This window comes from Arachis ipaensis, chromosome B02 (genome assembly GCF_000816755.2).
Source record: "Arachis ipaensis cultivar K30076 chromosome B02, Araip1.1, whole genome shotgun sequence".
Lineage (NCBI taxonomy): Eukaryota > Viridiplantae > Streptophyta > Magnoliopsida > Fabales > Fabaceae > Arachis > Arachis ipaensis.
Window position 1 is genome coordinate 32,811,785 of NC_029786.2, and position 10,631 is coordinate 32,822,415.

Consider the following 10,631-nt stretch of genomic DNA (forward strand, 5'->3'; position numbering starts at 1 on the left):
AGTGTTGACAACATTATGGTGGATGGGAGGATAGTCCCTGCCTCCGAGTCGGACGAGGATGAGGAGCCTCCTTAGAATCCGAAGATTTCAGGACCTCAGGTCGATCTGAACTCTACCTCGAGGTCCCAACCCAAAGCTGCCATTGTGAGAGCCCTTCTGCTGCTTCTGAGGATGTCCCGGTCGTGCTAGTCTCCATGCATCCTCCAACCCCTTCGGATGAGGGCCAAGACGCAGTGACTAGCGAGACTCTTAATCCTCTAATGGGCAAGAAGTCTTAATCTTATTTTTAGACTTTTGTGTTTTTGGCTTATGGTAGCCCGACCTGTGGGCAGCAAGGTTGCGAGAACCGAACCGGTCATCGAACCGATCAAGTGACCGGTTCAATGGTTCAATGGTTCAACCGGAGTCGAACCGTGGTTAAACCGTTTTAAATAAAATATATAATAAAATTAATAAAATTTAATATACATGTAAATATTATAGAAACTAAAGGAACTTATTATAAATATTTGTCTAAAGGAACTTATTATAAATATTTGTCCATTTCAGTGTAAAAGAAACCTACAGATCATAATTAAATCAATTTCTTTCTTCATTCTCAAATTCTCTTTCACTCTCTCTGACTTTTTGCACAACAATAAACTGGTGCTACAAAATTCTTCTATCCAGGTTCATCATCTCAGAGCAATTCCCCTTTACCTCTAATCACATCCTTAGCAACAACATACACTTCTTGTTTTTGGAGGCCAGAACCCAAAAGATCATGTTCAAGAATCACAAAAAAGAAATCAGAATAACAAACTTACATTGAAAGTCAAACCACCAGCAACAAAAAATTCAAAATCACAAAAATTTTAACAAAAACTTCTAATCAAATATTCAACCATAAAAACTCGAATCCAAACACAGAGCACTCAGCATCCAAAGTTAGAAAATCCAAAAACAGAATAAATAAACAAAGAATTTATACTCAGCAATCAGCACCCAAATTAAATTCAGAATTATATCACCAACAACCCCCAACTCAGAACACAAAATTAACAACCACTGTTAAAATCAACTATCAACCCCAACTCATAATTCCATCAACAAAATTAACTCTGCAAAAAATAAAAATTTGTCTATTTCAGTGTAAAAGAAACCTACAGATCATAATTAAATTAATTTCTTTCTTCATTCTCAAATTCTCTTTCACTCTCTCTGACTTTTTGCACAACAATAAACTGGTGCTACAAAATTCTTCTATCCAGGTTCATCATCTCAGAGCAATTCCCCTTTACCTCTAATCACATCCTTAGCAACAACATACACTTCTTGTTTTTGGAGGCCAGAACCCAAAAGATCATGTTCAAGAATCACAAAAAAGAAATCAGAATAACAAACTTACATTGAAAGTCAAACCACCAGCAACAAAAAATTCAAAATCACAAAAATTTTAACAAAAACTTCTAATCAAATATTCAACCATAAAAACTCGAATCCAAACACAGAGCACTCAGCATCCAAAGTTAGAAAATCCAAAAACAGAAAAAATAAACAAAGAATTCATACTCAGCAAACAGCATCTAAATTAAATTCAGAATTATATCACCAACCCCCTAACTCAGAACACAAAATTAACAAAATTAACAACCACTGTTAAAATCAACCATCAACCCCAACTCAGAATTCCATCAACAAAATTAACTCTGCAAAAAAAATTCAACAGAATCACTCAAAACAACCATTATTTCAGAAAATCAGCAACATCATAAATTGAAGTAGCACGCTTACCAGCAACGAGGGAGGAAGGGACGTGACGGCAAGGAGGAAAAAAAATTCAGCTCGGACAGAAAGAGAAGGAGAGAGAGGGCTCGAGGACAACGACGACAGAGACTGCAACGTCAACAGCTCCAAGCAGATCTTTGAGAGGCGACGATGGAAAGGAGAAGCAACGTCTGCAATGGCGACGAGACACGGTGCGGAGCAAAGAGGCAGCAACGGGAAGACTGACGGAAGCAGAGAAGAGGTGACGGCCAGAAACGATGAGGAGCAGGGCAAGGAGGGGAGAAGCACCGACGACCCATGATGAACGGATTTTTGACGGTTTAGAATTTCACAAATGAAATCTCGTTGAAGTATAGTCTCTAAACCAACAATAATCCTTTCATGCAAAAATTTGTTTGTCACAAGTACAAACCCCTAAAATCTATAAACCGAAGTATTTAAACCTCGGGTCGTCTCTCAAAGGACTTGCAGGGTAGTGTTCTTGTTATTGGTTATGGACTTGTTTATTTTGGGGTTTTGGATGAGGAACGTGAATAGTAAATGGTAGGAAAACTTTATTCACAAAATGGTCTTGGCAAGGTTTCTCTCCCCTAATCATGCTTTCCAAGATTTGTTTTTCTTCTAACAATCAACAATTATTCAATGCATGCATACATGTATCATGAGGTCTTTTCTTTAGGTTGTAATGGGGCTAGGGTCAAGGTAGGATCATATATGGCTAGTGGACTTAAGGATTTGAATCTTTGATTAACTTAAACTTTTCCACCTAACCTATATCCAACCGTCTTCACCAAGCTTGGGCAAAGTTCAACCCAAGATATGAGTCCCCATAGTTGGTCTTCATTCTTTAATCCGGGGTCCCATATCTTATCTTCGCACCAGTCTTCAATTTGATCTTCATACTTTTTCTTTCCGGGTGGTTGACATATAGAATTCTCTTTAGCACACCTAGCCTTCCGTCGAGACCCATGCAAAGTGGTATTCTTCCAATCATCGTTCCTATACCTTGAAGCTTTGACCTTAATGAGCCTAATTCCTAACTCGCAACCACTACACAACTCATTCTTGCTTTTAATTCCACAAAGAGCTCTAAGTTGTCCATCTGTTTCAATCAAACCATATTCAAGCGAGAAAGTGAAGCTTATGGATAAGAATTTTACCCACTTGAATGTTGTGTTGGATGGTGACTCGGGAAGGGAGACCTCCCCACACTTAGACAATGCAAGGTCTACTTCCTTATGCTCTTCTTTGTGTATTTCCACCTCTTTGCGAGCTTCCTTGATTTCAACCTTTCCCCTTTTACCACATAGCTTGGTGTTGTCTTCAAGAACTTTGATTTCTTGCCTAATGGGAGGTGGTTCAATTTTGGATAGAAATTCATTGATGAATAAATCCATTTCTTGGTCAACCTCTTCATATTCTTCAATTTCAATATACACCATGCCAACGTTCTCCTCTTGGTAGCTCTCTTTCTCATTGCTCACCAAGGGTATGGGAGGTTGTGCACACTCTTTTATACTTTCAACTCCATGTCCAATGGGAGAGGATTCCATTGTAAAGAGAAATTCATCCATGATTGAATCCATCTCTTGATAAGCCTCTTCCAATCATTTAAAAGCTTTTCTGTTTCCTCCTTTCTTGGTGGCCAGCCTAAAAGGAGAGAAAAAGAAAGAAAATTAAGCCTACAACAAAGATATCAAAGTAAATAGAACATAGGCGGGGGCTAATGCCAAATAGGAGTATGATTCTCTACTACATGGTAGCTACAACATGTGAGTGAGAAATCAATATAAGCAAAAGGCATATCAACTGATACTTGATGCAAGAGTAAATTTAAAGCATGGAGAGTATATTGAGCATCAAGATCAAATAAGAATTGACACAAACAAGATTAGTGATACGCATGAAAGCATTTGATTCTATCCTAACTCAATGATGAAACGGCACAACAAAAAAAACAAAGGGTAATGAATTAGGAAGGACTAAAGCACTAATCTTGTGTGTTGACAAATATTACAATTAATGTAACAAGTCATGAAGCACCAAAACAAATGCAAGAAATTCTCAACAATTGAGTGAGCGAATATACAGAACCATGCTATTTCTTGAATAAATATGGGTAAAAGGTGATAAAATCCCCAAAAATCAATACAAGATAAACCCTACAAATGGGGTTTGTCAACCCACGATGAGGAGTGGCTAGCGGTGATGGTGGCGGACTGGCAGCTGCTCTTCGTTGGAGTTGGAGGAAGATTGGAAGGAAATTAGGGTTGAGGTGTGGTTAGGTGAGGGACTGAACAAAAGGGGCTGGGGCTATGTAGGGTTAACGTTCAGGGTTTTCATTTTTTTTTAGAGACAGAACGACGTCGTTTAGGGGGTTACTTTCAAACCAAAAAACCCGCTAAAAAACCGGACGGTTCTATCGGTTCACCGGTTAACCGTCGGTTTGACCGGTTTTTTCACCAGTTTTTTGCTAAACGGTTTTTAGCCTTACCCGGACCGGCTAGGTGACCGGTTCCCGGTTAATCCGGTTGAACCGGGTGGTATGGTTCGGTTTTCAGAACCATGGTGGGCAGTTATAATACTTTAACTTTTTGTAGTAGTTTATGGTATTTTGGAACACTTTACCTTTTAGTTGTTTATTCACAACTTTTGTTAATGTTTGAAACTTTATCGTAGTTTGCAAAAATGTACCCTTTTTTAACAAGGCACAGTTTGTTTTGTTAATTTCCTTATATGTTCCCGACTTCGAGTAATCGGTTTTTACTAAGTTATTTTTACAACTCTGTTTTTAATCGACCTGTTTTGAGGTCGCTTTGTACGAGCTGTTTTTATAACTTCTTACATTAACTTGTACGTTGTCGCTTCATCTTGCTGACAACTTTAGATCGGGCAATGATTTTTGTGGTTTGTCAAGCTTAAGTTAATGTGCTTGAAATAGGAAACTTCTGAAAAGAATAAACCAAGAATTTTATTGATGTTCAAGAAATTCCTTTACAAAGACTATTTGCTAAAGGCTTGAGTGCCTCTAGTCCTTGTGCTGGTGTTTCATTAAAAAACCCTTACTATTGGGAAAAAGAGTACACCTAGGTACAAGGACTTTTAGCTATAATATCTTTTTAGGTTACAAGCGTGCCAAGACCTCGGGAGCTCCCGCCCTAGGAGGTCGGACACCATATAGAAATCTTCACCTAGGACCTTTACTATCTTGTAAGGTCCTTTCTAGTTTGTAGCTAGCTTTCCTTTACCTGACTTTTATATTTCGATGTTGTTTCGAATTAGGACGAGGTCATTGGTTGTAAAGTTTCTCTTGATCACCTTTCTATTGTATCTTAGAGCCATCCTTTACTTCAGAGCTTCCTCCCTAATCCGAGCTCTTTTTCAAACTTCATAGAGGAGGTCGAGCTCTTCTCTTTGAGCTTGGGTGTTAGCTCTTTCGTTGTAAAATAAGACTCTAGGTGATTCTTCAGCTATTTTTTTGGGGAACATTGCTTCTATTTCGTATGCAAGTTGGAAGGGTGATTCTCCCATTGTTGAATGTGGAGTGGTCTGATATGCCTACAAGACTTGAGGAAGCTCGTCCGCCCATGCTCCTTTTGCATCTTGCAATCAACGTTTTAACCCAGCAAATATGACTTTATTGGCAGCTTCGGCTTGTCCATTGGCCTGGGGGTGCTCCACGAATGTGAACTGGTATTTTATTTTTAGGTCAGTCACCAAGTTTCTAAATGTCGAGTCGGTGAATTGAGTCCATTGTTTGTGGTGATGGAGTGTGGAACTCCAAACCTTGTGACAATATTTTTATACAGAAATTTCCGACTTGTTTTAGCAGTAATAATGGCTACGGGTTTTGCTTCAATTCATTTAGTGAAATAATCGATCCCTACTATGAGGTATTTGACTTGGCCTGGTGGTTACAGAAAGGTTCTGAGTAGGTCACGGCCCCACTTCGCGAATGGCCATGGTGAGGTAACACTGATAATGTCTTCAGAAAGCGCTACATGGAAGTTAGCATGTTTCTAACAGGGCGGACATACCTTAACGAACTCGGCTGCCTCCTTTTGTAAGGTCAGCCAAAAGAAGCTAGCTCGAATACCTTTTTCGGCTAGTGACCGAGCTCTTAGGTGATTTTCACATATGGCATTGTGTACAACTTCCAAGACTTCCTTTGTACTAGAGGTCGAGACATATTTTAAGAGGGATATTGAAATTCCTCTTTTGTATAGGATATTATGGATCAATGTATAGTTTTGTGCCTCTTTTATGAGCCTTTTGGCCTCCTTTTCATCCTTGGGGTGTATGTCAAATTTGAGGTAGTTGACTATGGGGGTCATCCACCCTAAATATTGATTGTGTATAGTCAGTACTTCCTCCTCTTTTGTGATTGATGGTGATTGCAGGGTCTCTTGAATTAGGCTTCTATTATTTTCTTTGGCTTGGTGTCGGCTAATTTTGATAAAGCATCAGCTCGAGCATTGGATTCCTGAGTTATATGTCGGACTTCACTTTCTGAAAAGTGTGTCAGTTGTTCTCGGGTCTCGTCCAAGTATTTTTTCATGATGGGTCTTTAGCTTGGTAGGTGTCATTAATTTGTGAAGTTATTACTTGTGAATCACTGAACACCACCACTTTTTCTGCTCTACTTCTTTAGCCAGCTTTAAGCCAGCAAGTAGGGTCTTATATTCTTCTTGATTGTTGGAAGCGGAGAACTCAAACTTTAAAGATAGCTCTATGCGAGTTCCTTGGTCACTTTATAGGATAACGCCAGCTCCACTTCCAGCCTTATTTGATGACCCGTCTACATACAAACTCCATGTAACTGTGTTTTCCGGGCTTTTGGTGTATTTGGCGATGAAGTCAGCATGGTACTGAGACTTAATGGATGTCCGAGCTTCGTACTTCATGTCAAATTCGGACAACTCTACTGCCCATTGCAGCATCCAACCTACTAAGTCCGTCTTTTGTAGGATGTGTTTTATTTCTTGGTTAGTCAGACTTTGATGGTGTGAGCCTGGAAGTAAGGTTAGAGCCTTCGAAATGTAAGGATAAGAGCATAAGCAAAATTTTCTATCTTTTGATATTTCAACTCTGTCCCCTTGTAAGGATTTACTGATGAAGTAGATAGGTTGCTGCCCCTTTTCGTCTTCTTGGACCAGGGCCGACGCTATAGCCCGACTTCCAACTGATAGGTATAGTACGAGCTTTTCCCTTTTTTTAGGTTGGGTAAGTATAGGTGGTTGCCCCAAGAATCTCTTAAAGTCTTGAAAGGCTTGTTCGCATTCTGGGGTCCATTGAAATTGCTTTCCTTTCCTTAGAAATGAGTAAAGGGGAAGTGATTTCGGAGTTGACCCGGCTAGAAATCTGGATAGAACGGCCAACCTTCCATTTAGTTGTTGGACCTCTTTAATACAAGTCAGGCTTTTCATGTTGAGTATAGCCTGGCATTTATCTGGGTTCACTTATATTCCTCTCTTCGTCAACATGAACCCCAAGAACTTTCTAGTTTCTACCGCAAAGGTGCACTTTGAGGGATTTAACCTCATCTCATATTTTCTTATAGTCGATAATACTTTATTTGAGAGGTCGGACAGTAGTGTCGTGTTCTCTAGGGTCTTGATGAGCATGTCATCCATATATACCTCTATGAATTTTCCTATGTGAGTGGAAAACACCTTGCTCATCAATCGCTGGTATGTAGCCCCCGCATTCTTTAATCTAAAAGGCATTACTATGTAGCAATAGTTAGCCTTTGGAGTTCTGAACGAGGTCTTCTCTTGATCCTGCTCATACATAGGGATTTGATTATACCCCGAGTAGGCATCCATGAAAGACAAGTATCTGTAGCCCAATGCCAAGTCAACCAAAGCATCTATGTTGGGGAGTTGATAATGGTCCTTAGGGCAGGCCTTATTGAGATTGGTATAGTCGATACACATTCTCCACTTTCCATTTTATTTTTTCACCAACACCACGTTAGCTAACCATAGTGGATATTTTATCTCCCTTATAAACCTTGCTTCCAATAAGCTTATACTTGTTCTTCTACGACCTGAGTCCGTTCTGGTCTGAGCTTCCTACGCTTCTGCTGAACAAGTCGGGAGCCCGGGTATACTGTGAGCTTATGGGACATCAACTCAGGATTTATGCCAGGCATGTCGGAAGCTTTCCAAGCGAAGATATTGGAGTTTTCCCTTAATAATTGAACGAGTTGCTTCTTAAGGCTCCCTTCTAGGTTTGCCCCTATGCTCGTTGTCTTGTCAGGGTGATTTTTGATTTGCACTTCTATTTTTTTCTCAGGTTGGGGTCGCAGTTCTTCCCGAGTTATAATTACTCCCAATTCAATGGTGTTGACCTCTTTTTCCCTTGGATTGCCTTTTAAATTGAGGCTCTCATTGTAAAATTTTCATGCCAACTTTTGGTCCCCTTTTACAGTAGCGATTCCCTTTGTTGTTGGGAACTTCAGGCAGAGGTAAGGAGTAGAAACGACAGCTGTGAGTCTGTTTAGAGTTGTCCGTCCTATCAAGGCATTGTAGGCGGAGTTTACGTTGACCACAATGTATTTGATGCTTAGGGTCTTTGACCTGATACCTTTTCCGAAGGTGGTGTATAATGAAATATAACTGAGAGGTCGAATAGGGATATCTCCTAATCTGAAAAGATTGTCAGGGTATGCCTTTAGGTCCTTTTCTTTCAACCCGAGCTTGTCAAAGGAGAGTTTAAACAAAATATTATCTGCGCTACCTTGATCTATCAAGGTTCTATGAAGGTTAGTATTTGCTAGGATCATGGTTATTACCACTAGATCATCATGCCCGGACAACACGCCATGGGCATCTTCTTTGGTGAAAGAGATGGTTGGTAGGTCGGTCAGCTGGTTGTCTTCTCCGAATTGATATAATTCCTTGAGGTGTCATTTTCGTGAAAATTTTGATATTCCCCCTCCTGCAAACCCACCATTGATCATGTGTATGTGTCGCTCTGGGGTGTTAGGAGGGTATTCATGTCATCCTCCTTTTTCGTCCCGTCTTCTCTTCCTTGGGTCGTCCGACCTGTCAACCAGGTATCTATCAAGTTGGCCTTATCTGGCCAACTTTTCGATGATATTCTTTAAGTCGTAGCATTCATTAGTGGAATGCCCATACAGTTTGTGGTACTCACAATATTCAATCCGACTTTTAGCTTTCTTATGCTTAATCAGACGAAGAGGCGGGAGTTTCTCCGTATGACATATCTCACGGTAAACATCGACCAGGGAAATTCTTAGAGGGGTGTAGTTATGGTACTTCCGGAACTTCTCTACATTTTGCTCCTCTTTCTTCTTGAGTTTCCTTCTTTGTCTCGAGCTTGGTAGTAGGGCAAGTTTGTTCGCGGGGGAGGTTCTCTAAGTCGAGAATTTTTATCCATGTTGATATATTTCTCTGCCCTTTCTTGCACTTTATTCAAAGAAGTCGGATGTCGTTTAAATATGGAATGGGAGAATGGTCCTTCTTTTAGGCCATTGACCAAACCCATAATGACAGCTTTGGTTGGCAGATTCTGGATCTCCAGGCAAGCTTTGTTGAATCTTTCTTTGTAATCACAGAGGCTTTTCCTGACTTCTTGCTTTACTCCCAGTAAGCTCGGGGCATGCTTCGTTTTGTTCTTCTGGATGGAGAATCTAGTTAGGAATTTCCTAGCCAAGTCGTTGAAGTAGGTTATCGACCTGGGTGGCAGATTATCAAACCACTTCATGGCCGCTTTAGTCAAAGTAGTCGGGAAGGCTTTCCAACAGGTGGCTTCAGAGGCGCCGGCCAGGTACATTCTGCTTTTGAAGTTACTAAGATGGTGGCTCGGGTCAAACATTCTGTCATAGAGATCCATGTCGGGCGATTTGAAGTTCCTAGAAAATTTAGCCTTCATGATCTCTTCTGTGAACGGATCTTCTCCTCCTAAAGGACTTTCATCACGCTCTGCTCGATTACTTCTCCTTTGTATATCAGCTTCTAGTTTTCGTAGCTTGTCTTCTAACTCTTTTCGTCACCTTACTTCTCTTTGTAACTCCCGTTCTACTTTCCGTTTTCGCTTGGCCTCGTGCTTGAGCCATTGTAATCGATTCCCCTGGCCGTGAACAAGATCCAGGATCTTGGTTGTATGAGATTGATCCTCAGCCTCAAGATGGTAGACCTCAGAATGGATCCTTCTTGTTTGAGGATTTCCTGAGGTCCCTTTCCCGTGGGGGCCTTGGTGTGGTGGTGGAGGTGGATGCAAGAGGGCTTGGCCTTCTGGCTGAACCTCTGGCTCAGATTTAGATGCCATGTGGCCATCCTCAGGATCGTGGTCCGCCATTTATAAGAGGGGGAATCCCAGGTCCCCGAAAATGTCGCCAATGTTTCAAGGGTTTCCTGAAACGTTGATTTGGGCTTGAACGTGAGGTCCAGATCCCTTAGTATGGCAACGTCCGACCTCTTTGGTGACGAGGTACCGCCTGTTCGAGTTCCTCGTGAGGAGGTTGGGGGAGGTACCTACAAGAGACTTTGATGCTTAAGTTAGTAAGGGCTTTGAGCATGTTTTTAGTAGATTAGAACGTGAATTATACCTAGGGGGTTGATAAACCCCAATTTTGAGGTTTATCTTGTGCTTAATTTGGGAGATTTTATCAACTTTTCTCACATTTATTCAATGAAATAGCATGATTTTTTAATTCTCCCAATATTTGTACTTAAGTGTGAAAACATGCTTTTTAGGCCTTAAAATAGCTAATTTTAATTCACTTTAATTCCATTCAATGCCTTGATATGTTTGTTGAGTGATTTCATATTCATAAGGTAAGTATTGGATGGAAGAAGTGAAGAGAAAAGCATGCAAAGTGGAGAATTCATGGAAAA

The 10,631-nt window shown here is 40.5% G+C and overlaps 1 protein-coding gene across 1 annotated transcript; it reads right to left on the reverse strand.

Moving 5' to 3' along the window:
- On the reverse strand, nucleotides 1,617-10,092 carry LOC110269215. Its single transcript, XM_021116903.1, has 4 exons — nucleotides 9,788-10,092; nucleotides 3,951-3,998; nucleotides 1,774-2,062; nucleotides 1,617-1,688 (listed from the first exon to the last, which is right to left on the reverse strand). The coding sequence occupies exons 1-4, from the start codon at nucleotides 10,090-10,092 to the stop codon at nucleotides 1,683-1,685; spliced, it is 648 nt and encodes a 215-aa protein (XP_020972562.1). The 3' UTR covers nucleotides 1,617-1,682.